This window comes from Mixophyes fleayi, chromosome 9 (genome assembly GCF_038048845.1).
Source record: "Mixophyes fleayi isolate aMixFle1 chromosome 9, aMixFle1.hap1, whole genome shotgun sequence".
Classification (NCBI taxonomy): domain Eukaryota; kingdom Metazoa; phylum Chordata; class Amphibia; order Anura; family Limnodynastidae; genus Mixophyes; species Mixophyes fleayi.
In genome coordinates this window covers 116,002,665-116,030,282 of record NC_134410.1, presented here as the reverse complement: position 1 = coordinate 116,030,282, position 27,618 = coordinate 116,002,665, and the positions used below count along the sequence as shown (strand labels likewise).

General features: G+C 40.2%; 1 protein-coding gene and 6 non-coding genes across 17 annotated transcripts in view; 1 reads left to right on the top strand and 6 right to left on the bottom strand.

The window, feature by feature from the left end:
• The window catches only part of DNM1 (dynamin 1), a 92,826-nt gene that overhangs the window by 8,605 nt on the left and 56,603 nt on the right, over positions 1–27,618 (top strand). For all 11 annotated transcript variants that reach the window (XM_075185110.1, XM_075185119.1, XM_075185120.1 and 8 more), the window contains exons 2-4: positions 24,582–24,655; positions 26,652–26,801; positions 27,129–27,332. In XM_075185110.1, coding sequence (XP_075041211.1) covers positions 24,582–24,655; positions 26,652–26,801; positions 27,129–27,332 — 428 coding nt within the window. The remainder of the gene's footprint in view (positions 1–24,581; positions 24,656–26,651; positions 26,802–27,128; positions 27,333–27,618) is intronic.
• On the bottom strand, positions 11,950–12,035 carry TRNAR-UCU (transfer RNA arginine (anticodon UCU)). Its single transcript is given in 2 exon segments — positions 11,950–11,985; positions 11,999–12,035. It is a non-coding gene; the product is annotated as a tRNA-Arg (tRNA).
• TRNAR-UCU (transfer RNA arginine (anticodon UCU)) lies at positions 12,838–12,923 on the bottom strand. Its single transcript is given in 2 exon segments — positions 12,838–12,873; positions 12,887–12,923. It is a non-coding gene; the product is annotated as a tRNA-Arg (tRNA).
• On the bottom strand, positions 17,311–17,396 carry TRNAR-UCU (transfer RNA arginine (anticodon UCU)). Its single transcript is given in 2 exon segments — positions 17,311–17,346; positions 17,360–17,396. It is a non-coding gene; the product is annotated as a tRNA-Arg (tRNA).
• On the bottom strand, positions 18,117–18,202 carry TRNAR-UCU (transfer RNA arginine (anticodon UCU)). Its single transcript is given in 2 exon segments — positions 18,117–18,152; positions 18,166–18,202. It is a non-coding gene; the product is annotated as a tRNA-Arg (tRNA).
• TRNAR-UCU (transfer RNA arginine (anticodon UCU)) lies at positions 18,923–19,008 on the bottom strand. Its single transcript is given in 2 exon segments — positions 18,923–18,958; positions 18,972–19,008. It is a non-coding gene; the product is annotated as a tRNA-Arg (tRNA).
• On the bottom strand, positions 20,454–20,539 carry TRNAR-UCU (transfer RNA arginine (anticodon UCU)). The gene is given in 2 exon segments: positions 20,454–20,489; positions 20,503–20,539. It is a non-coding gene; the product is annotated as a tRNA-Arg (tRNA).

Below are 27,618 nucleotides of genomic sequence, written 5' to 3'. Positions count from 1 at the left end.
ATGTAATTCTCCACATCTCCCAGTTTATTTAAATACATCATTCTGTAAAACAGATTCTCATTTTTCTTGATGCGTATTATCTTGCACCTATCCTGTAGCAGAACGGCAGCCCTATCCGCTTACACGTTCAATAACGTTGTCATTTCACATAGAAATCATCTATATGTGCTGCCATTAAATGCAAAAGGAATTTGAGGGTCTCATATGCTGCAGCTCAGCTTAGTAAATAACCCTTACTGAGAGTACATGTCAGAGTGATCATGTATATGCCGGGCTACCACCAGAAATTGTGGGGTACAGTACACATGTGTCAGGCAGGGCCCCCCTCATTTCTATTCTTCTCAACCCACCGCCATTTGTAAATGATCCTCTGCCCAATATTTGCCCCTCCCCCCATCCCCGGTAGTGTCTGACACCTCCAGTAATTTACTTACACCTCCTCTTCTTCTTACTGTCTTCTATTGACAGCGTTGAACCTCCCAACGGCAACACTGCTAGGAGTCTCTCTGTCTGGGAGCCAGTCACCTCTCTCGCTGGAAGATGTGCAACTGGGGGGCTGGGCCTGTGCACAAATGGCGGCAGTCGTGGACCCCTCCTCACCCCCTCCCCCCCTCCATATTTGGAGTTGAGGCGGGCGCCTGTCACGTCCTATAATTCCCTGCTTAAACCCCCTTCCCCTAATAAATCTGTTGGGGCCCTGGTCGGCCCCTTTCTGTCATACTCTCTGTACCCCCTTTCTGGCAGCCTTGTGTATTTGCATGCAAGTATACTCAGCGCAACAGTTCTGAAGTAAATCCCAGTAAATAGAGTTTGCTGATGTGTCACAGGTTTGTTTTAAAAATCCACACTAGCTGACATGACATGTTTGCACATAAGACGGAGCACGGTCTAGTATGTAATAGGTGAGGCCCTGGTTGGTCTCGTCGCTGTTTGCTGTGTTGTTTCAATACATTTTACTTTTAATACCACTTTGAGATTCGTTGGCAGACAGCTCACTGATGACTTTCTTTGTTAGTTGCTTTAGGTAAGGCCCCAAGGTATACTGGAGCTTCCATTCTTGACACAAGGAGTGTGGGCAGGGGTGAAGTTCAAATATGAAAGGTAATGGGTCACTTCACTAATAATTACCCAGAAATCCTCACATCAAAGGGGCTTTTGGGTATTTTTGTAAACTGTTGCCAGGATGTCATCTCTCATAATTATTTGCCAGGCAGAGAGGTGAACTCACTGTCCCCAAAGGCTACAGAACAGAGCTGGATTGAGCGGTAAATTAGGTTATTATAGAGGAGAACGGCTAGTGGTTAAATGAGCTTTAATGCACTCTGGCAGTCACAGGCAACGCTAACCCTTGCTCTTAATCAGAAGAAGCCAAAAGTCACATGACCAGCGGATTTGTCAGACCAACTTGTCAACACTTCACAACAATTTGTAGGGGCCGTCTGCTGCTCGGCAGATGAATCTGTGCACATTGTATAGGACTGCCTGTAAAAATAAGTCAAATTTCTGCAATTTGGCAAGTTAGTACGGTACTTAAGATCAGTAATAATACAATACAGCATTGAGTTTACAGCATTAATACAATACAGCATTGGGGCCAGTTTTATATATTACAATGAATTTGACTAAATATCTAATTTACTGCATTTGAGAGAACCTTAGAACTTGCCCATAACATAAACTTCGTACAGTACTGTTATTTCATGTATTCGTGTATTTCATGATTTGAAATATGCAAATGTTTTTTAATTGTTAATGAACAGTTTAAAGGTAACATTCAGCGTAAAACATTTTACAGGCAATGAATGCAACAGTAACAAAATATACCTTTTAGTGATAGATCCCCTTAAATTGATAAAAATAATCAATTGTATCTTATATATTGTACTGTATAGAGTATCAAAGTTGTATTATTTTCAGCTTTACATTGGATTTAAAGGCATCATGGATGGACACTGAGCGAAGTTTTGTCTGCATTATAGCTGGGTTTTATAAAGAAATATGTTGCCGTTAACTGAGAGGAGTATTCACCCATAGGGGTATCTATATGGTACTGTCCTCACATTTTCTGTGGGCAAATACTGGGCTGACTATTGTGAAGACCAAGAATATCTTCACGTTCAGTCAAATAAAATGGACGCCTTATTTTAATCCCTGTCCTCTTCTTCATTTTCATCCTTCACATTCAGCTGTTTTTCCCACTTTTAGATGCTGCACCCGCATTGTGACATTATCTGTAATGACAGTATTGCAGCCCTCTCTCCACTTTGCTGACTTGTTTCCATGGTAACTGTGCTCCCCCATCAGGTTCTGGGAAGGAAATAAGAGTCTTTCCTTAGGACCCAGCTCAGCCATGTTATTGGCTGGAAGGCGCTCGTGTCTGATTCATGGGGGCTGGGTGGTTAATGCAACCCCTCATCCCTTGGTTGCTCATTTCTTATATATATATCCTTGTAAGAACATACAGCCCTGATACTCAGTGTCTTGCCTGTCAATATTAAAGGTTTAGTCAAAAGAGCATGAATTTGCTATTAACAAAATGGGATAATGTCCCACAGGGGCTTCATCATCATCATCATCATCATCATCATCACCATTTATTTATATAGCGCCACTAATTCTGCAGCGCTGTACAGAGAACTCACTCACATCAGTCCCTGCCCCATTGGAGCTTACAGTCTAAATTCCCTAATATACACACACACAGACAGACACACACACACACACACACACTCAGTCAGTTTTGATAGCAGCCAATTAACCTATCAGTATGTTTTTGGATTGTGGTAGGAAACCAGAGCACCCGAAGGAAACCCACGCAAACACGGGGAAAACATACAAACTCCACACAGATAAGGCCATGATCGGAAATTTAACTCATGACCCTGTTGCTGTGAGGCAGAAGTGCTAACCACTGAGCCACCGTGATACCCATACAAATTATTATTATATTATGATAGCAGCAAATAGGCTTCAACCTGCAGTATGATTGGAGAACGGAACAATTCAGGTAGCGTTTAATTAAGCAGGCTGCGGCACACTGGACAGGAACAGGGTACAGTTGTGGCACTACCAATGGCGGCAAAAGTTGATGAGATCCGGCCGTTCGCTGTTTTGCGATTGAGCAGCCAAATAATTCCTTTGGTTCTATTCAAGCAGTCAGATGACCGCACACAGCGGGCAACAATGACAACACTTTCCAACATGTCAAATAATCAGATAAGGAGTCTGTTAATGATTGGCTGCGATAACTACAATTATATATCGCTACATATCGCAGCGATACATAAAGAAGCACCGCCACTATTTACCATGTCAGGGATGGTCCTCCATGAAGACTTTTTCCTAATCACCGGTAGCCTAACGCTGCAGATGAATGGAGGATGCGCTAAGCACGTGTGCATGACTATGGGGACCGCGGCAAGCGCCAGTAAATAGGTCAAGGCCAGACAAAGCTCTGATTTCTCCAGCATTAACCCTTTATTAAATATTAAAAAGCTTTGAAAGATCAGTTTGGATCTTTGATGCTTGTGGATTAGACCCTTCATTGTGACTGGGTTATTATCGGGCATTTTGCTTGTTTTGTGACCAAAGGTGCTGCGATATCGGTCTGGTTGCTGGAAATTGCTGCTGATATGTCAAAATTTATTGTGACAGCAGCTGCAGCCTGAACCTTAAAACCAAAGAGGTGTCTAGACATGGGTGAGAACCATATAGAGCGATAGGCAACCTGATACACTTCAAGGGCCGTATGGGCGGCCCTCTAACCTTCAGAAGGGCCGCACATTTACCTTATCTCAGTAATAAGTTAAAACAATACATTTAATTAAAGATAAAGACACCTATCTCTAATAACACATCAGCAGGCATTTTAAACACGTGTTATATGCAGGAAGAGCCGGGGGCCGCAGGTAAAGACTCGGAGGGCCGCATGTTGCCCATCATTGTTATAGACCCATTGGAAATCCTATCAGGACCCTGGATTTATTACTCAAAAAGAGGACAAAACGAATTGACAGTGATAATCTTAGTGGTTACATTGTCTATGATGTGCAGACAAATAGAATAAATGATATTTCTACGGATAAATAATGCGCATGACAATAGAGTAAAATATGTTTACAGCTGCATTTTGAATAAATTTATGCAGGCACTAATACAGAACACCAATACATTATGGCTTTTGTGGTCTTGTTAGTTCTTTGTGCTCTCACCTTGCATCAAGTGACAAGTGGAGGTGTTTATATTACTTCTGCCTCACAGCACTGGGGTCATGAGTTCGATTCCCAACCATGGCCTTATCTGTGTGGAGTTTGTATGTTCTCCCTATGTTTGCATGGGTTTCCTCTGGGTGCTCCGGTTTCCTCCCACACTCCAAAAACATACTGATAGGTTAATTGGCTGAAATCAAAAAAATTTACCCTAGTCTCTCCCTCTCTCTGTCTGTGTGTGAGTGTGTGTCTATAGTAGTGAATTTAGACTGTAAGCTCCAATGGGGCAGGGACTGGTGTGAATGGGTTATCTGTACAGCGCTGTGGAATTAGTGGCGCTATATAAATAAATGATGATGATGATGACAACAACAAAAGTGCTGCAATTCCCACTGGAAAATAAACACAACATTCTGTGGGGAGTTTTTTTTATATCATCAGGTTTTTGTCACAGTAACTCCAGTTGTTTTGCTTTAAAGTTTGGTTCACTTATATTTCAGTAAAACTTATCACATATTTGCAGTCCTGAGAAGCTGCCCTACTCGTTTTTAAAATCATCCATATACTGCAGGCTGAACAAAAGATCCAGCGGGATACACTAGGGGGTATATTTACTAAACGGCGGGTTTAAAAAGGTGGAGATGTTGCCTTTAACAACCAATCAGAATCTAGCTGTCATTTTGTAGAATGTTCTAAATAAATGCTAACTAGAATCTGATTGGTTGCTATAAGCAACATCTTTTTTTCAAACCCGCAGTTTAGTAAATATACCCCCAGGGGTTAAATAACTCTGGGGTTGACAGGGAAAGGATATATCCTAGCCACCCACAACCTCAGGAGGCGCCTGGACAGATTTGTTTAATTTCTCTAGTTCCTGCACTGCTCTAGGGTGTGACCTGAAATAACTGAAAATTATATGCTGAGGGCTGTCTATTAAATCCAAGTTGTGCTCTAGGGGGAGGTGGGGTGGGGCTCGGTGAATCGCATCATTTGGCCCCGCCCCCTATACAGGCATCACAATTTCTAGCCTATTACAGCAGGGGGCACAATGACGAGTGAATTGCGTCCTAAGCCCCGCCCCCGCCACTTAACTACTGAAGTAGCCTGAAACCGGGAGGTTATCCTGCTCTCCATGGAGTCTCCCAGACATTCCGGGAGAGGAGGCAACAATGATTAAATCACTTGAGTCTCTACAGACCAAGTTGGGGGAATGTGCTTTATAATTTGTGGGGGGTGGACTTGGTGAGATGTGTGACTTGAGATTAAAGGTATGGTGGTGCCAAACGATGCAGACCCCAAAACCCACCCTGAGCTTATCCATATTATCATTCCCCCCTTTACTCTCCGACACCCCTTCACACAAATTGTTCACATCTTTTTGGGACTGTGGAAGATATTTGATATCTATTAACAAATTTGATTCTACTTCCTGTTACACATGTATCTGTGATAGATCGCAAAAATATTTTAACGTGACTATGTTCTAGAAGGACTGAAATGTGTTTCCCCTCTTCCCTCCCTTGTTGTTTTTCTGTAGCCCTACTCACCCACCTTTTTTTGTGCAAAAAAAGGTTAGCAAAGTTTATTTAGCATATACGCGTATTTACGTGTTTTTGTGTGAACGCATTTTGTGTATATATTATGGATAGGATGATATTTTATAATGGAATCTTGGTTGTACTTTCTCAAATGAAGTTGATGCCACTTTTTGCCCTTTCTATAAACGTAACCACGGTCACCCAGTGAACTTCACCCACTAAAGATTGTTGTACATAGAAATTAATCTCTCAGCCACTTGGTTGCGTTCATCAACCAATAATAATGTCACTTATCACTGAGGAATGTATTCTTTGTCATTCAGCTTAATGTTGGTTTTCCATTCCTATAGTGAGATAAGACATGTGTCAGCTTCCTGAGATAGCAAACATTTTCTTCCAGACATACCTCACAGAGCGCAGGTAATGTGCTTAGACTTTTTGAAGACAGTAGAGGTAATTTATGACAGGCAAGAAGGCCACAGTACACCTTTATATGCGCTGTGTCCCTTAATTTGGGCAAATGCACCTAGATTTCTAACAGGAGAAGTTTGCACAAGTAGAAGAGCTGAGTGGAGTAAAATTTTTCCCACTGAAGAATGGATGGGGCGCACCGTTTTATGGAGCATTGCAAAACAAGGTTTAATTTGGCCCAGCTTAAATCTGTTAGAGATCAGGGGGTAAATGTATCATGGTCCGGTTTTTTCAACTTGCGGGAGATCGGCGAGTTGACAGCTAAAATTCACCTTTACAAGGCAGCGCCGCTTTAAATTTTAGCTGTCAATGGAATGGGAGATATTACAAGGCTCAAACTTAGTTTTTATGAATGGCATTACACCTTTACTTGTTAAAAGTGGCATATGGAATTTTTTATATGCATTGCAAACATACAATGTACCAACTATGGTATATATGAAGCTGTCATGCTACATACCTCCCAACAGTCCTGATTTGAGGGCTCTGTTCCACCATCCTGCGCGTAACCGCTTTGTCCCGTGGGTGGGAAATTTGGGAGGTATATCTCGTTCAGCTGTGAATGGGTGCACAAGACAATAGATGTGTTTGGAGGAGAGGAGAGGGCGGGGCAGCCTAGCATTTCAAAAGCGCTAGGCACTCCTCCTGAGTGTGTGACCACGCCCCCTATCCCGCTGCCAGATTCCCAAATGTTGGAAGGTGTGATACTATACTGTTCAAATTCCATAGTACAATAAATATACCGCTTGAAAGAAAGGTCTCTGCAGTATCTTAAAATATAGTGAAGATCCATTAGGATTACACATGAACTATATTTTTTATTGTGTTTGTATTGTAATTCTAATGAATTAGTTGTAATTCAGCTTGTTCTTCAAATAAATGGAATTATGATTCTATTTTTTTTATTTTTTATAAAGATTAACATGTGTCAAAAAAAATATGAATCGTGTCATCTGTGTTTGGCTAGCGAAACGTTCCGAACCACTGCACTAGCTCGGGTTACTTTGCTGTTATTTACAGAAATCCAGAGCGTTGACAGATGGAGGCTCAGTCCTCTTATTTGCAGCAATAATGACCTGGAACAGAAATGTCAACACAGCAATGCACAAACCTCACACGCAAAGTTTGACCCGGTAAAGGGGCGTCCTGTACTGCGTGTTCTCCTCTATAAACAGTGATTTGCAGTTTCCGTGTTTAGTTTCTAGAAAGAAGGATTACAAATAATGACTTGTTACTGACAGAGTAGTAAGGAGGAAAACTACAAAGGTGTGGAGGGTAGTGTGATAGTATGATGAGGGCAGTTAATAGAGTTAGACTTATAAAGGATCAAGGTGTCGCTACGGGTGTAAAAGGACGTATTATTGGGGGATTGGAAAAATGGAACCACATTGGCAGAGGCTTGAGAGCAGTGGGACAAGATAGCCCATGGGGCTATCTTGGCTATCTTGGGCTGGATCACTGGGCCACCTGCATTATTTTCCCTTTAAAATATTCCTAATAGGCTGCTGAGCTACGTTTCGCCACCACGGCTAAGGTTTGCCAGCCCTGCCCCGATTGTAGGTTATGATCTTGTTAAAGTGGTTAATTTGACAGGTAGAACATATGGAAAACAATTCTTACGCACAAGCTCTAAATGAGGAGATAGAGGGAAAAAAATAAACTGTTTTTGGGAAGGGGGGCGGTTCCTCCATATTACACAGCTGCCCCCGCAGGAGACAGAGCAAAGCACAGCCTGGAGTTAGACTGAATGCAGAATGTACTAACAGCCAATAAGCAATTAATAAATACATAAATCCCCCCATCCCCTCCCGAACCAGTAACAGGTTCACTCTAAGTTCTCTAAGTCCATGCTAGGGCCTGAATTTGAAACCATGCAAATAAATATAAATGTCTATGTTTCATTTCACGCCCTCCAAGTTAATGTTAAGGGGCCTGATTCATTAAGAAACGTTAAGCAAAAAAAGTTGAGTAAGTTCTCTTACTCAGGTTTTCTGGACAAAACCATGTTACAATACAAGGGGTGCAGATTAGTTTATTATTTTGCACATAAGGAAAATACTGTCTGTTTTTTTCATGTAGCGCACAAATACTTGATAGCTTATTTGCGCACTGAAATTTAAAGTTGATCTAGGACATGCCCTACCCCAACTATAAATCTGCCATCAAATTGGAAATTTACCTCCCCCTCCGATGCAGCATGGTTTTGCCTTACTTGCTTTACTGTTGCATAACTTTCCTTAATTAATCAGGCCCAAGATTCTTAATTTAATACATTTTGTCTGCACAAAGGGGTCCAACGGTGGAAAGAGTAATACGTCATCCAAGGTGCAGCCTACTAGCTCTATAGTGCCATCCCCTTTATTAATTTCAGCTTTTCCATCTTTTCGCGAGGAACAGCCTCAATCTGCCATACTTCTCCCATGCCCATCAGACAATGCCAACTTCTGCACCCTGCAGACTCTGCCATCTGGACTCATGCACTTATGAATGCGTGTGCTTCAAAACAAGGCACATGACACAGACATGAAAGAGTGCATGTGCTGCAGGGTTGCACGTTTGCACTTTCAGAAATGAGCCTCTTTGTTTCTCGAAGTCTCCTCTTTGGTGCAGCGGACAGATTCTTGAAGCATGTGAATGCTTCTCATCCACTATATATTGGGGAAGATGTGTCACACTCTTGTGGTAATTATAGTCTTACTAATGATTCATTAAATGGTAGCATTTAAATGCCCCAAATAGCGCAGGAACAGATATCTTAACGTAAGATAACTGAGTCATCTTTATCTATATTGTAGCCTAATTGTTCCTGAATAATTCTTTTGTCTGTAATGTCTAGAAGTATTCACGAAATACCTTTAATGTGTGCCAGTTTTACCTATCAGACTCTTACGTCTGTATATGCTTAATAAATACACTCACTCATATTCTAGTACTATTTTATTATTTATAAACACAGTAACTGCTTTTTTGGGTTATACTTAACAGACTAAGGTATTTTTGGAATCTATCCGAGGCACTGATGTGGTTAGTGTTCAACAGCCTGAGAAAACCGGTCCTATATTAGTACCATTTTCATTGTCCGAGAGGGAGTGGCCTGCAGTAAAAGGGGTGTGGTTTTGAACAAAATAATGCAGTATGGATAAATCTGGGTGTGGTTTAGACAGATCTGGGGCGTGGCCTAGTTTGGCTTTAATTCCCAATTGGGAATGTTGCCAGAGATACCCTCTGTAATTATTCATACTCCAGTTAAATGCAATTGAATACTCAATTCTTGAAGAGAATATAATTAGAATAATAGAATAAAACAAATAATGATGTGGTCATTTTTATTTAAATAAAAACTTTATTTATTTTGTAAATTAGTAAAATTGTTATTTATTTCTTTAATATTCTTTGACTCATCATCTTAATATAAATGGAAAGGTAGTGGGGACTCGGATAATTATATGTCACTTTCAGATAAATAAAATATACTAGCAAAATCTACTTACTCAAAAATGCTACAACTGATGCAAACTAAAGTTAGTACAATATATCTGTTTGTGTTCAACTTGAAAAGAGCAGTCTCAGGAAATGCAAACTGCACATGGACATGTTTAATGCTTGTTGAATATTTGTGGTAAGCTGAAAATAGGTGGTCAGTAAAAAATTGCTATTTATATCTAATTAATCTGAAACAAAGATACACATCTTCAGGGGCTGAAACACCATTTGACTGTCTGGATTTCTAGATAGCCAGTGCTTCTTCTTTGCACTACAGAATCAAGTGAGATATCTCCTAACAGGTTAAGCTAGGTACACGCTGGAGCTTTTTTTCGTTCAATTATCTGGCCAATCAGCTGACATAAGACCGTTCGGTCGGAAGTCGGGTTAGTGTGTATAATGACACAATGGTCGGCCCATTCGGTTGGTCGTACTGTTTTATATTTTCCTCCCAATCACCTAACGATCATGAAGTGTGTATAAATTTCAGATTGATCCACGAGCAACTGGCGATAGTTCCTCAAGCTATGACTCTTTTTGGGGCGTGTGTATGAAAATTTGTGATGCCTGTACCTGTCCCACGTGATCCGGTGACTGCACGTCACTCATTTGGTAATTGGGTGCTTCTATTGGTAAAACAATAGCAGTTTAATTATAAACCTTTATCAATGTAGTGTTATAAAACAACGTTTTGTTTATTTGTGTATTGCTTTTGTCTGCCTCGATAATTACCTAGCCTTACATAGACCATATTGGGCTACTGTGTTGAAAGTGTGATATTAAAATTGAGAAAACATATATTTGTTGCACTTACATAAAAAATAACATTAGTTATATTTATCACTGACGATTGCATTACTATATGTATCACTGCCCTTCAAGACATAACTATTTGTCTCACTGCCTCCTCATAAGATTACTAAATGTCTCACCGCCCCTCATAATATAACTATATGTTTCACTGCCTCCTCATGATATAACTACGTCTCACTACCTCTCGTGATATAACTACATGTCTCACTGCTCCCTCATGATATAATTATTTCTCACTGGCTCCTCATGATATAACTACATGTCTCATTGTCTCCTCATGATATAACTATATGTTTCACTGCACCCATGATATAACTACATATCTCACTGCCTCCTCATGATATAACTATATGTCTCATTGCACCCATGATATAACTACATATCTCACTGCCTCCTCATGATATAACTACATGTCTCACTGCACCCATGATATAACTACATGTCTCACTGCCTCCTCATGATATAACTACATGTCTCACTGTCTCCTCATGATATAACTATATGTCTCACTGCACCCATGATATAACTACATATCTCACTGCCTCCTCATGATATAACTACATGTCTCACTGCTCCCTCATTATATAACCACATGTCTCACTGCCCCTCATGATATAACTACATGTCTCACTGCTCCCTCATGATATAACTATATGTCTCACTGCCAGGGCTGGATTAAGGGAAGGGAGGCCCCCGGGCTAAGGGTACTGTGAGGCCCCCACCCATGAGGCCCTTCCCCACATGAGCTTACCTCTTTCCATTGTTCCACTCCCTGTAGTCCTTCTGCGGCACACTGTAATCTCCTTACTGAGGTCTTGTTAGAGTGAGACTATGACTCATGGTCTCACTATCATGAGATCTCCTCAGTAAACAGATTACTGCGTGCCGCTAAAGGACTACAGTGACAGCAGGCAGCTAACAGCATGACATTTGCTGTTAGCTGCCAATCACCTCTGGAACTCAATACTCTTGTGAAAGGCTTTCATCCTTTCAATAAGTTGAATTTTACTGACACAAAACACAACTCTGGTGGGACTCGAACCCACAACCTTTGAATGGTGTGCAGAGTATTGTAATAAAAAAGGGTGTAATAAAATAAGTAAGATCTTATGAAATAAAAATGTGAACTCACCGTCAATACTTAAACATCTTGAAGAATCTTGGAATATCTCATCCCTCCATCTGTTGTCCACATGTTAGAGTTTTCTTAACTAGCCAGTTTGCAAGTTATGAAAATCTCCGTAGAAGAAGCTTTTCCTATACTTTGTGCCCATCCATTTCAATGGGGTCAGTATAGTACCAGTGATAACAGCATTGAAATGAATGAGCCCATTTTTTTCAAAACCTGTATGTGCGTAAAAATTGTTTTTCTGTCTCACTGGATTGGAATTAATCTTTCATCGTTTTAATAAGTTGAATCTTACTGACACAAAATATGACTCTGGTGGGACTCGAACCCACAACCTTTGAATGTCTACAATACTCTAGAAGTCCAATGCGCTATCCATTGCGCCACAGAGCCAACTTGCTTATGAGTATGTTCCCACCAATGGTGTGCATAGTATTGTCATAAAATAGGGTCGCTTTTTGCAAGTTTGATCTTGTAAAGATGTAAAAATGTAAACTCACCAGCAATATTTAAACATCTTGGAGAATCTTGGAAAATCTCATACCTCCATCAGTTGTCCACATGTTAGAATTTTCTTAACTAGCCAGTTTGTAAGTTATGGAAATCTCCGTAGAGGAAGCTTTTCCTATACATTTTGCCCATTCATTTCAATGGGGTCAGTAGAGTACCAGTGATAACAGCATTGAAATGAATGAGTCCATTTTTTTCAAAACTTGTATGTGCATAAAAGTTGTTTTTCCGTCTCACTGGATTGGAATCAATCTTGAATGTCTGAAAATGGTGAAAGGTGCATCTGGTAATATACTTATCACGAGAAATCAGTGATTTCAGTGAATTTGAGAATTTTCGTGTTTTGTGGGTTTTTTGAAGGTCTGGAAAACTGGTGAGTTATAGGTTGATTTGCCTTTAGTAGATTATTACGAAATCAACCTGTAAATCACAAATAATAATACAGTTTTTATCCATATTTCTGCAAATCGACTTTAGTAGATTTATTTATATTATTAACTTTTATTTATACAGTATAGTGCCAGCACACCCAAAGCTTTTGAGATTCGAGGCTCTTGTGAGAGGTTTTCATGATGACAATAAAATTACTTTAGCGGAAATCGACTTCACATTCACTTCTGGGACTCAATACTCTTGTGAAATGCTTTCATCCTTTTAATAAGTTGAATTTTACTGACACAAAACACAACTCTGGTGGGACTCGAACCCACAACCTTTGAATGTCTACAATATCCTAGAAGTCCAATGCGCTATCCATTGCGCCACAGAGCCAACTTGCTTGTGAGTTATGTTCCCACCGATGGTGTGCAGAGTATTTTAATAAAATAGGGTCACTATTTGCAAATTTGATCTTGTAAAGAAGATCTTATGAAATAAAAATGTGAACTCACCTTCAATATTTAAACATCTTGAAGAATCTTGGAATATCTCATACCTCCATCAGTTGTCCACATGTTAGGGTTTTCTTAACTAGCCAGTTTGCAAGTTATCATCATCATCATTTATTTATTTATATAACCCCAATATATTCCGTAGCGCTTTACAATTGGGGACAAACATAATAAACTAATAAACAAACTGGGTAAAACAGACAAAGAGGTGAGAAGGCACTGCTCGCAAGCTTATAATCTATGGGACAATGGGAGATTGACACATGAGGTTAAGTCTACATTTTGCATTTTGGCCCAGCCAGACTGCAATGGTAAAAGTGACTCATAAGCTAAATGAACCCGTCACACAACAATGTTGGTCAGGGGGCAGCCATCCCGCGTGAAACTTTGTAACAGGCTAAAGGTAGCTAGGTTAAGAGGGTGGCAGAGGAATATTATAAGCTTGTCTGAAGAGGTAGGTTTTCAGAGAACGCTTGAAAGTTTGTAGACCAGAGCAGAGTCTTACTGTGCGAGGGAGAGAATTCCATAGAGTGGGTGCAGCCCGAAAAAAGTCCTGTAACCGGGAATGGGAGGATGTAATGAGGGTGGATGAGAGACGCAGATCTTGTGCAGAATGGAGTTGCCGAGTTGGGAGATATTTTGAGACAAGAGAGGAGATGTATGTTGGTGCAGCTTTGTTGATGGCCTTGTAGGTTAGTAAAAGTAATTTATATTGGATTCGGTACAAAACAGGCAGCCAGTGTAGAGACGAACAGAGTGATTCAACAGAGGAAGAACGATTTGCAAGGAAAATCAGTCTTGCCGCAGCGTGCAAAATAGATTGTAGAGGTTTAAGTCTGTTTTTGGGAAGACCAGTAAGGAGGGAATTGCAATAGGCAATGCGGGAGATGAGTGCATGAATTAAAGTTTTTGCAGTGTCTTGAGTGAGATATGTGCGAATTCTGGAAATGTTCTTTAGATGCATGTAGCAGGATTTAGATATAGAGTCAATGTGGGGAACAAAGGATAGGTGTGAGTCAAGGATTACACCTAGGCAGCGAGCTTGTGGGGTGGGATTTATGGTCATGTTATCAACAGAGATAGAAATGTCAGGTATGCTCTTGTTGGCGGGTGGGAATATTATTAACTCTGTTTTAGAAAGATTAAGTTTGAGTTGGCGAGAGGACATCCAAGATGAAATGGCAGAAAGACAGTCAGTTACATGGGACAACACAGATGTCGAGAGATCAGGAGAGGATAGATAGATTTGGGTATCATCTGAATAGAGATGATACTGAAAGCCAAAGGAACTTATTAGATTTCCAAGAGAAGCGGTATAGATAGAGAACAGCAGAGGACCTAGCACTGAGCCTTGTGGTACTCCAACTGATAGGGGAAGCGGAGCAGAGGTAGCTCCAGAGAAATTAACAGTGAAAGAGCAATTAGAAAGGTAGGATGAGAACCAGGATAGAACAGTGTCTTGAAGCCCTAGGGATTGCAGCGTTTGCAGGAGAAGAGAGTGGTCAACGGTGTCAAATGCAGCTGAGAGATCCAGGAGAATTAGGAGAGAGTAATGGCGTTCAGTTTTAGCAGTGATCAGATCATTGACAACCTTGGTCAACGCAGTCTCTGTGGAGTGTTGAGAACGAAAGCCAGACTGAAGAGGATCCAACAGGTTGTTATGGAAAGAAAGCGTGTGAGGCGAGTGTAGGCAAGTCTCTCTAGAAGCTTGGAGGGGCACGGCAGCTGAGAGATGGGACGGTAATTTGATAGAGAGTTTGGGTCGGAATCTTGTTTTTTTTAGAATAGGAGTAATCACTGCATGCTTGTATAGTGATGGAAAGATACCAGTAGAGAGCGAGAGATTACAGATTTGAGTTAGTGGTGAAATGAGCACAGAAGACAGGGATCTACCAATTTGCGAGGGAATAGGATCAAGAGGACAGGAGGTAGAGTAGGAAGATAAGAAGAGCTTAGAAATTTCCTCTTCATTTGTGGGGTCAAATGAAGAGAGGGTGTCAGAGGGTAGTGGGAAGGAATTGAGCTGATTGCTTGTCAAGGAAGAGGATACCATTTCTAGTCTGATCTTGTCAATCTTGTCCTTGAGTAGGAAGCAAGATCCTGAGCACTGATAGTAGATGGAGGGTTCGGGGTGGGAGGATTGAGAAGATATTTAAATGTATTGAAAAGGCGTTTGGGGTTAGAAGCCTGAGCATAGATAAAAGATTGGAAGTATGTTTGTTTTGCCGTGTCCAGAGCATTTCGATAGGAGTGGTAGACAGAAGTATATGTGAAGAAGTCATTAGAGGTGCGAGATTTACGCCAGTGACGTTCTGCTTTACGGGACAGTTTTTGAAGATTTCGTGTTGCTTTAATGTGCCACGGTTGACATCGAAATCGACGTGTAGTATGTAGTGTCGCTGGAGCCACTTGATCAAGGGCCGTTTCTAAGGTTTGGTGAAAATGGGGTACTGCCATATCAGGGGATGAGACTGTAGAGATAGGGGAGAGAAGGTGTTGGAGAGAGGTGGAAAATTGTTGAAGATTAATAGAATTCAGATTTCTGCGGGTATGAGGAGGCTTGGTAGAGTTAGACAGTAGAGAGTTTAGAGCAGTGGGGGTGAGTGAGTAGCTGATAAGGTGATGATCCGAGAGGGGGAAGGGTGTGTTAAGAAAATTAGAAACTGAGCATAGTCTAGAGAAAACAAGATCAAGGCAGTGGCCATCCTTATGAGTAGATGATTCAATCCACTGGGAGAGGTCAAGTGAGGAGGTAAGAGAGAGTAGTTTGGAAGCAGCTTTGGAAGGTGGGTTATCAATGGGGATGTTGAAATCACCCATGATGATGGTGGGGATGTCTGAAGATAAGAAGTGAGGGAGCCATGCAAAGAAATCCTCAATAAATTGTTGGTGTGCTCCAGGTGGACGATAGATCACCGCAACACGTAAAGAGAGTGGATTAAAAATGCGAATAGCATGTACTTCAAAAGATGTGAACGTGAGTGATGGGACATTTGGTAGAACTTTAAACGTGCACTGTGGGGAGAGAAGTAGTCCAACCCCACCTCCTTGTCTGCCTTCAGGTCTGGAGGTGTGGGTGAGATGGAGGCCACCATGTGAAAGTGCTGCAGGTGAGGCAGTGTCTGATTGCATGAGCCATGTTTCTGTTATTGCCAGAAGGTTGAGGTTTCTTGAGAGGAAGAGATCATGAATGGAGGTAAGTTTGTTACAAACAGATCGTGCATTCCAAAGGGCACATTTAAAAGACTTTGGAAGAGAGGGGAGTCAGGTGATGTGTTTGAGGTTCACTATAGAACGGTAGTGCTCTGATGTATGTGTGTGTGAGGAGTATGGGGGACCTGGGTTAGGTGATATATCACCAGCTAATAGAAGCAGAGTGAGAGAAAGATAGGCAAGGGGATTGTAAGATGTGTGACTTTATTTTCTGGCGACAGGTGGAGGTTGTACTTGTTAGAGATAATAAATAGGACAGCTGTTCATGGGTGTTGACTAGAGGTGAGTGGAGTAATGCAGGTGCAATGTGGACAAATGTTTGTGTTGGTGGAGGGGTGAAAGATGACACAGTTTTAAAGATCATGCCATGAAAAGAGACCAAGAATAGCAATTTGTTAAACATTGTGATAAAAGGAGTTAAAGCCAAAAAGTTAGGGGATTTTAAAGTTATGGAAATCTCCATAGAAGAAGAAGCTTTTCCTATACATTTTGCCCATTCATTTCAATGGGGTCAGTAGAGTACCGGTGATAACAGCATTGAAATGAATGAGCCCATTTTTTTCAAAACTTGTATGTGCATAAAAGTTGTTTTTCCGTTTCACTGGATTGTAATCAATCTTGAATGTCTGAAAATGGTGAAAGGTGCATCTGGTAATATACTTATCATGAGAAATCAGTGATTTCAGTGAATTTGAGAATTTTGGTGTTTTGTGGGTTTTTTGAAGGTCTGGAAAACTGGTGAGTTATAGGTCGATTTGCCTTTAGTAGATTCTGTTATTACGAAATCAATCTGTAAATCACTAATAATAATACATTTTTTATTCATATTTCTGCAAATTGACTTTACTAGATTTATTTATATTATTAACTTTTATTTATACAGTATAGTGCCAGCACACCCAAAGCTTTTGAGATTCGAGGCTCTTGTGAGAGGTTTTCATGATGACAATAAAATTACTTTGGTGGAACTCGACTTCTTATTCACTTCTGGGACTCAATACTCTTGTGAAAGGCTTTCATCCTTTTAATAAGTTGAATCTTACTGACACAAAACACGACTCTGGTGGGACTCAAACCCACAACCTTTGAATGTCTACAATACTCTAGAAGTCCAATGCGCTATCCATTGCGCCACAGAGCCAATTTGCTTGTGAGTTATGTTCCCACCGATGGTGTGCAGAGTATTTTAATAAAATAGGGTCACTACCTCCATCAGTTGGCCACATGTTAGAGTTTTCTTAACTAGCCAGTTTGCAAGTTATGGAAATCTCCATAGAAGAAGAAGCTTTTCCTATACATTTTGGCCATTCATTTCAATGGGGTCAGTAGAGTACCAGTGAAAACAGCATTGAAATGAATGAGCCCATTTTGTTCACAACTTGTATGTGCATAAAAGTTGTTTTTCCGTCTCACTGGATTGGAATCAATCTTGAATGTCTGAAAATGGTGAAAGTTGCACCTGGTAATATACTTATCACGAGAAATCAGTGATTTCAGTGAATTTGAGAATTTTGGTGTTTTGTGGGTTTTTTGAAGGTCTGGACAACTGGTGAGTTATAGGTCGATTTGCCTTTAGTAGATTATTACGAAATCAACCTGTAAATCACAAATAATAATACAGTTTTTATCCGTATTTCTGCAAATCGACTTTAGTAGATTTATTTATATTATTAACTTTTATTTATACAGTATAGTGCCAGCACACCCAAAGCTTTTGAGATTCGAGGCTCTTGTGAGAGGTTTTCATGATGACAATAAAATTACTTTGGTGGAACTCGACTGCACAATCACTTCTGGGACTCAATACTCTTGTGAAAGGCTTTCATCCTTTTAATAAGTTGAATCTTACTGACACAAAACACGACTCTGGTGGGACTCGAACCCACAACCTTTGAATGTCTACAATACTCTAGAAGTCCAATGCGCTATCCATTGCGCCACAGAGCCAATTTGCTTGTGAGTTATGTTCCCGCCGATGGTGTGCAGAGTATTTTAATAAAATAGGGTCACTACCTCCATCAGTTGTCCACATGTTAGAGTTTTCTTAACTAGCCAGTTTGCAAGTTATGGAAATCTCCATAGAAGAAGAAGCTTTTCCTATACATTTTGGCCATTCATTTCAATGGGGTCAGTAGAGTACCAGTGAAAACAGCATTGAAATGAATGAGCCCATTTTGTTCACAACTTGTATGTGCATAAAAGTTATTTTTCCGTCTCACTGGATTGGAATCAATCTTGAATGTCTGAAAATGGTGAAAGTTGCACCTGGTAATATACTTATCACGAGAAATCAGTGATTTCAGTGAATTTGAGAATTTTGGTGTTTTGTGGGTTTTTTGAAGGTCTGAAAAACTGGTGAGTTATAGGTCGATTTGCCTTTAGTAGATTATTACGAAATCAACCTGTAAATCACAAATAATAATACAGTTTTTATCCATATTTCTGCAAATCGACTTTAGTAGATTTATTTATATTATTAACTTTTATTTATACAGTATAGTGCCAGCACACCCAAAGCTTTTGAGATTCGAGGCTCTTGTGAGAGGTTTTCATGATGACAATAAAATTACTTTGGTGGAACTCGACTGCACAATCACTTCTGGGACTCAATACTCTTGTGAAATGCTTTCATCCTTTTAATAAGTTGAATCTTACTGACACAAAACACGACTCTGGTGGGACTCGAACCCACAACCTTTGAATGTCTACAATACTCTAGAAGTCCAATGCGCTATCCATTGCGCCACAGAGCCAATTTGCTTGTGAGTTATGTTCCCACCGATGGTGTGCAGAGTATTTTAATAAAATAGGGTCACTACCTCCATCAGTTGGCCACATGTTAGAGTTTTCTTAACTAGCCAGTTTGCAAGTTATGGAAATCTCCATAGAAGAAGAAGCTTTTCCTATACATTTTGGCCATTCATTTCAATGGGGTCAGTAGAGTACCAGTGAAAACAGCATTGAAATGAATGAGCCCATTTTGTTCACAACTTGTATGTGCATAAAAGTTGTTTTTCCGTCTCACTGGATTGGAATCAATCTTGAATGTCTGAAAATGGTGAAAGTTGCACCTGGTAATATACTTATCACGAGAAATCAGTGATTTCAGTGAATTTGAGAATTTTGGTGTTTTGTGGGTTTTTTGAAGGTCTGGACAACTGGTGAGTTATAGGTCGATTTGCCTTTAGTAGATTATTACGAAATCAACCTGTAAATCACAAATAATAATACAGTTTTTATCCGTATTTCTGCAAATCGACTTTAGTAGATTTATTTATATTATTAACTTTTATTTATACAGTATAGTGCCAGCACACCCAAAGCTTTTGAGATTCGAGGCTCTTGTGAGAGGTTTTCATGATGACAATAAAATTACTTTGGTGGAACTCGACTGCACAATCACTTCTGGGACTCAATACTCTTGTGAAAGGCTTTCATCCTTTTAATAAGTTGAATCTTACTGACACAAAACACAACTCTGGTGGGACTCGAACCCACAACCTTTGAATGTCTACAATACTCTAGACGTCCAATGCGCTATCCATTGCGCCACAGGGCCAACTTGCTACTTGTAATTGTTTAGCAATTAGTGAAATACCAATATGCAAAACATTCTTGGCAATAAAATAAAACTGTGGCATCACTGAAAAATAGAATTTAATTCAAGCCAATCCTAATGGATCATGGTGGGTGATATTTCATTTGTGCTGTGTTATTAAATAAGGTTTGCACATTGACAGGGTTTGAGTTGATCGACATGCATGCTATTCAGCAGATTTTACAAACTACTTTGCTTTAGTTTACTGGTTGTGCTTTTCAGACATTGCTTTATAGCAGGCCTGTCCAACCTGTGGCCCTCCAGGTGTTGTGAAACTACAAGCCCCAGCATGCTTTGCCAGTAGACAACCTGATGATAGCTGGAAGGGCATGCTGGGACTTGTAGTTTCACAACATCTGGAGGGCCACAGGTTGGACAGGCCTGCTTTATAGGATCAAGCAGCTCTCGTGGTCTCTGCATAGATGGTTTGTACAAAGCTCTCTTCAGTAGAAAATTGACCTGTTAATCAAACAGAAGTATAATTTTTTTATAACTATTTCTGCACATTAAATTTTAGTAGATGAGTCTCTTTGAATTCAAGAGTTTTTTTAGAAGGGTTTTATTGCTTTTAAATGTTTGATCTTGAATGACATCAAAACACGACTCTGGTGGGACTCGAACCCACAACCTTTGAATGTCTATATTACTCTAGAAGTCCAATGCGCTATCCATTGCGCCACAGAGCCAACTGACCTGATTGACTGATTTAGTGTGTAAAGCAAGTATCAAAACATTGTGCAAGAAGTGTAGCAATACACTAGGAAAACTTTTTGGAAAGCCTATATACAATATATTTGGATTTGTATATGTAATTCTGTGCAGCAGAATGTCAGTTCGGACAGTGTAATATTATTACTCATTTTGTGGTAAGCAGACACAGTATCAGCTGATTATGACGCATATAGTTATATGTGATGTTTGCTAAAAATATCTGCCTTTTAAACTTTTTCTAGTGATGGAATTTTTGCAGAAAAAAAAGAGAAAAATAAAGAAATAAAATATATACAAAAGAAAAATATATAACAGACCAGCACATCCTTAATACATGGAGTTCAGCTAACTAGACCAAAGTGTTAAAGCAACATTTAGAAAATTACAGTGATTTCAATATATAAAGAGAGAGTAATTTTCTGTAAGGGAGAAAACAGAAGGAGAATGTCAGCTCATAGGGCTAGCTGATATGGAACCAACAAGTAAGCAACTTTGCTTGTGGTGTTTGAGCTTATGAAGAAATGGCCATTTTATATAACTTACGCTTCTATATATTGTAAGCTTACAAGGAGGGTACCTTTACCTCTTTCTTTGTTTGATAATAACCAGTGTTTCATTATTACTGTGTTTGTTACCAATTATAAAGCATTGTGGAGTATGTTGCCGTTATATAATGTAGTCCAGACTTCTAATGAATAAATCAAAACATTGTTACTGAATTAATATTTTTTTTATTAAAATTCTATAGAGTGGTGTAAGATGGGCTAGAATGCTACACAGAAGGTTAGAATGCTGTACAGCAGTGTAGAGCGGGTTAGAACAAGAGTATACTGTTGTCTAGCATTCTAATTTACCCCCAACTTAGGGCGTTTTAATAAGTAAATGGTAATAAAATAATATTGTTTTGATTTATTCATTAGAATTGTGGGCTTCTTTATAGCCATGAAAGTATATCAATAAAAATGTTAGATTTTTTTTATTTATATGTTTTTCCCCGGCCCTTTCCTCCCATTAAACATCTCAGTTGACATCATTCTAGGAGTGGCAAAGATGAGGTTTTCATCACACAGCTCCTGCTCCCTTTCAGGTCTGTCCATTGGTCACTGTTTGTGCAACATTGATTGCAGGAGGGAGCATAGTGTAGCAGCAACCACCCGCGCTTCCTCCTGCAGTGATAGCATTAACACCGTGGTGACTGGCAGCATGAGTAGAGGAGATACAGGAGTCGGACAACCACCAAACTGCAATGATTGCGCAGGAAGTGCAGGTGATTGTTGCACTGACCCCATACTTTCCTACTTTCAGTAGGCGACGTCCGGGAGAGGGGCGTGACTAATGGGCGGGAGGGGGCGGGGCCCCACCCCCACGAGTAAACCGGTGGGGGCGGGGCCAAAATGATGCGATTCTCTGTGAATTGCGTCATTTTAACAAGGGAATTCCGGGATGCGGGAGAAATGCCAGCTCTCGCGGGAGCCCGACCCGAATTTCGGGAGTCTCCCGGACTTTCCGGGAGAGTTGGCAAGTATGACTTACCTTTGTGATTGGTTCAGATAGGGCCTGGAGGAAAGAACTGTAACAAACAGCAGTTTAGCGCTGCCTTCTCCAGTCCCTGACCTCTGCCCGTCACATAGACCGAAGCACCCCTATCACTGTCACGAAATCAGTGCCTATTATGATAGCGGTGGGCCTTCATGACTGATTGATAACATCATTGAGGGGGGCTCTGTAGCCCCACAAAGCTGTAGAGGTGACAGATACACAGTCTATAGCAGTATAAAAGCCACTGTCTGTCATCTCTCCAAACCATTCCATAAATATATTACCCATCTTCTGTTTCCTTCCGCCCCTTTCAAAACCCCTGAAGCATGAGGCTCACTGCTTACCTTTCCTCATGATAGGTGTGCCCCCTGTATTTATGTATCCTAATAATCTTCATTACTAAGTGCTTCTTTTTTGTATATTGATATACATATTGTATGATAACAGTGTGTGTAGTGTGCTGATGACAATTCCCTGCCCCAGTCTTGATCTCTCTTTTTCTGTCCTCTAATCCGGCTTTATCTTAAAGGTACAGATTGATATTATGCACAACGAGATTAGTTTACCAGATAGCCAGGGATTATACAGTCACGGTCCATTCCTCATCTTTGTAAGTTCATAGGTTAAAGGGGACAGCGCCTTTCTGAAGCTAGTGACCCTCAGACAGTACAGCACTGTACATTATACTGATCAACAGTACAGCACTGTACATAATACTGACCCTCAGTACAGCACTGTACATAATACTGACCCTCATTACAGCACTGTACATAATACTGACCCTCAGTACAGCACTGTACATAATACTGACCCACAGTACAGCACTGTACATAATACTGACCCACAGTACAGCACTGTACATAATACTGACCCACAGTACAGCACTGTACATAATAGTGACCTTTAGACAGTACAGCACTGTACATAATAGTGACCCTCAGACATTACATCACTGTACATTATACTGATCGACAGTACAGCACTGTACATAATACTGACCCACAGTACAGCACTGTATATAATACTGATCCACAGTACAGCACTGTACATAATAGTGACCTTCAGACAGTACAGCACTGTACATAATACTGACCCACAGTACAGCACTGTACATAATAGTGACCCTCAGACAGTACAGTACTGTACATTATACTGACCCTCAGTGCAGCACTGTACATAATACTGATCGACAGTACAGCGCTGTACATAATACTGACCCTCAATACAGCACTGTACATAATACTGACCCTCAATACAGCACTGTACATTATACTGACCGACAGAACAGCACTTTACATAATATTGACCCACAGTACAGCACTGTAGATAATACTGACCCTCAGTATAGCACAGTACATAATACTGACCCTCAGTACAGCACTGTACATTATACTGACCGACAGTACAGTGCTGTACATAATACTGACTGACAGTACAGCACTGTACATTATACTGACCGACAGTACAGTGCTGTACATAATACTGACTGACAGTACAGCACTGTACATAATACTGACTGACAGTACAGAATCTTTGACCATCCATCCAGGTGTACCTATGTACCTGGGCACTGCACACACGACTCTATTCCTTTTCTTTCCTGGCCAGTAACCAACAAACAATTAATAATAAAGCAGTGTGTACTTAGACAAGGCTCTTGCAGGAGCAGAGGAGCACACATGATCCTGGGGTATTGATTAGCTTGCAGATGGATAAGATATATATCTATCTATGTGATCATTGCACTGCATGCATTACCTTCAGGGTCATAGCGCTCAGTAAAGAAGCTGTCACTGTCAGCAGCCTGATATGGTGAATGAACTCTCTGCTGTTAGATTATGTTATCAATATGTTTTTTTTTGTTCTGTGTTGCCAAAGAAAAGCTACAGATAACCATGTCGTTTGGTAAAATAATTTTAACTTTTTTGAATCACAGATCATTAAACACTTTAAAACGATTTCATAAAATATTTATATAAATATACCTGAAAAGTGCAAATAGAAACCAATCAGAAGAAAAACATTGAAAAGAATTAGGGGCTCACATTTTAATCAAATGTACCTTAAATATTAAAGTTTAGGGTGCATTGGATTGGTTGCTAAGGGCAACACCACCTGTAATAAACAGTGATGGTGTCTGCAGACAAGCTGTTTACATTCACCCGTTTTCTATTCTTTTGTGCATTTGAACACAAGAGGGACAGAGAGTAGATGGAAGCTCTCACGGACCATTGAGTCCCTTGAACAATATTATGATTGAAGTATTGCTGTGAGCTTCCATCTCCCCTCCAACAGTTTTCACAAATGTCCTTATAAAGTCAGTAGTAGTATTCTATCATAGTTATTTACTACATATAGGACAAGGTGATTGCACTTGATATGACAAAATGTCATCATCAGAAAAGTTTGTGTTTATTAGCATGCTGCTTAGAATTGTGTTTTATTTCCCTCACAACTTTTTTGTTTTTGTAATTTCAGGGATTTTCTGCCTCGTGGATCTGGAATTGTCACCCGTAGACCACTTGTCCTGCAGCTGGTAAACAGCCCTACAGGTGAGATAAGACACAAGGAATGGTAGAATGTTCAAACATTCTATAACGCAAAAGTGGAGGTGTTGCCCATAGCAACCAATCCATTTCTAGCTATCAATTTCTAGATAAATGAAAGCTAGAATCGATTGACTGCTAAGGGCAACAAGTCCACTATTACTTTTTAGAAGGTTTAATAAATCTACTCCAAGGAGGGATTTAACTGCGTTGTGGTTTAAGAACAATATCCTGTAATCAATTATTAAAGCTGGCCACAAACGCATGGATTTATGCCAAATTCACCCAAAATTGGACATTTTCTTCACCAAATTTACCTCAGCCAGACATGACTCTTTTCCCAATAGACCCTGAACAACCACTGCACCCAGTTCCGCCCCTGTTTCGCCCCCATGCAGCAGCCTGTTGCACAATCCTCTCACAAGATTGAATAGAGTCACAGTCTGATAACTTTCGTTTTTCTCATTAAAGACATAAATAATAATAAAAAAAAGAATAATTAATGTATAAATATAGGAAAACATAATTTAATACTAATATATTGTATAACTTCTAATCATCTCAAAAGCTAATAAAAGTCACCTCGGATTCCATGACCTGTATAACTGCAATTGGCCTATTGCCTGGTACTGTTACATGATCACGGTACTCCTCACTGACCCCTCGTAGATTTATATTTAACATTAGAAGTGCATTACCCCTTATATATACTTCTCTCGAAAGTGTCTGGAGATTAGTACTTGGTTGGTTCGGCCAAATATAGTAAGTTATGTTTTATGGTATTTAGAATCTGAAAACATTCGGAGATGCGCACTTACCCACTAAGCCAAGTTAAGAGTCTGTGTTTAACAATAAGACTCTGCTCTGGTCTACAAACTTTCAAGTGTTCTCTGAAAACCCACCTCTTCAGACAAGCTTATAATATTCCTCAACCACCCTCTTAACCTCACTACATTACCCTATTACCACCCGTTACACAATTTCACACAAGACAACGAATTGTTGTGTGACAGGATCATTTAGCGTCTGAGTCACTTTTGCCTTTGCAGTCTGGCTGGGCCGAAATGCAAAATGTAGACCTAACCTCATGTGTCAATCTCCCATTGTCCCATAGATTGTAAGCTTGCGAGCAGGGCCTTCTCACCTCTTTGTCTGTTTTACCCAGTTTGTTTATTAGTCTACTATGTTTGTCCCCAATTGTAAAGCGCTACGGAATATGTTGGCGCTATATAAATAAATGATGATGATGTGTTTATTACACTGATCTTATGTGTCCGTCTTTAGTTATATGAAATGGCAGGAAGTATGTAAAACCTTCAACGAACCCTTTAAAATGTATGTTTCTGTCTTATCACCCTTCTATCTCCTGCATGCTAAATATAGTAAGGTCTTTCCTGGTTCAGCTTTGTGGCTTGGAAGATAATGTACAGGATACACTATTTCAGTAGCTTTTTTTCTAATTATTACTAAATTGTTGACGTCTTTACGGATATAGGTTCTGTAAAACACAATGCACAAGGTCTCGTTAGTTGACTTCCTCTTTCTGTCATTGGATGGTTCTTCATATGCTGGCAGTAATTATTGTTTTTACTGTGGCACGTTTCTCGACAAGCTCTGTTTAAGTGTTACGCTATATTGTATCTGAAATTAGGGATGTCCCAAATTCTGGATTCAGTTTGGTGTTCTGGCCTAATAGAGCCATTTCTGTAAGGATTCGGCTTTGGCTGAAATCATTACCAACGCCGAACCGAATCCTACAGTGATATAATATGGTGTCCTGTGATATCCAGTGTCGCAGTTATATAACAGAGGAGAGAAGATTGAGTTATGCAGGGTTGTGATTTTGTATATGGCAGTATGTGTTCTTCTATGTAGTCTAACAGAGGTTATCCACTCATTGGTACACTATGCTTGTGTGCAGATTAATGCTTGTGTTTTCAGGTCTTCTGTACTGTTGTGTACGATTGTACCTTTTATACGCTGATGTGTTTATGTATTGCAGAATATGGGGAGTTTTTGCAGTGTAAGGGGAAGAAGTTCACGGACTTTGAGGAGATCCGAATGGAAATCGAGGCTGAAACCGATCGGGTCACCGGAACAAACAAGGGCATCTCTCCTGTGCCAATTAACCTTCGGGTCTATTCTCCAAATGGTGAGTCTGCCAGTCTGTCCGTCAAATCATCACGATATGGACGGCTGGGGACATTTTTGAAAGTGCTAATTGTACCAAAAATATCATGTAAGCCATAGCGACCTGTCGGAGATAGGTACTGTGAGCCTCTCCGGCTGTTGTCAGACTCTGCTGCTCACGGCACGACCGCCAGTTCATGCTCTAATACGGAGTTTGACAATGACTCTAGGGCCACAGGTTGTCTAGAATGGACAAAGTGGAGTCAGCCGTTCTGCAGGCTAAGCCAACTACTACCGTCACTGGATAAGCCTAAAATATAACCTTTGTTCTTTCACATCTTCTCCCCAGTGCTTAACCTGACTCTAGTTGACCTTCCGGGGATGACCAAAATCGCAGTGGGCGACCAACCGGTGGATATTGAGTTTCAGATCCGTGAGATGCTCATGCAGTTTGTTACCAAGGAGAACTGCCTCATCCTTGCCGTCTCTCCCGCTAACTCTGATCTGGCAAACTCTGATGCCTTGAAAATTGCCAAAGAAGTCGATCCTCAAGGTTTGTACCCAACAATTGGCATACAGTCACACAAAACAGAAAAAAAATTCTTTATATTAGGAATCTGTTTTTATTACTTTGTTACTTCCGTTACATTTTTCTTCTGTTTCTTTGTGCTGTTTATTCTGTTGTATCCATATTTTCATTCAATTGAAGCCATAGCTTCAATGGCAAGCATGTATGGGGCAAAGTGTAAAATTGAAAGCCTGGTATAGTTATATATAGTAGCCTGGGAGAGTACAACATTTAAATAAAGCTCTGCATTTGGGTGCTACTATGTATGCAT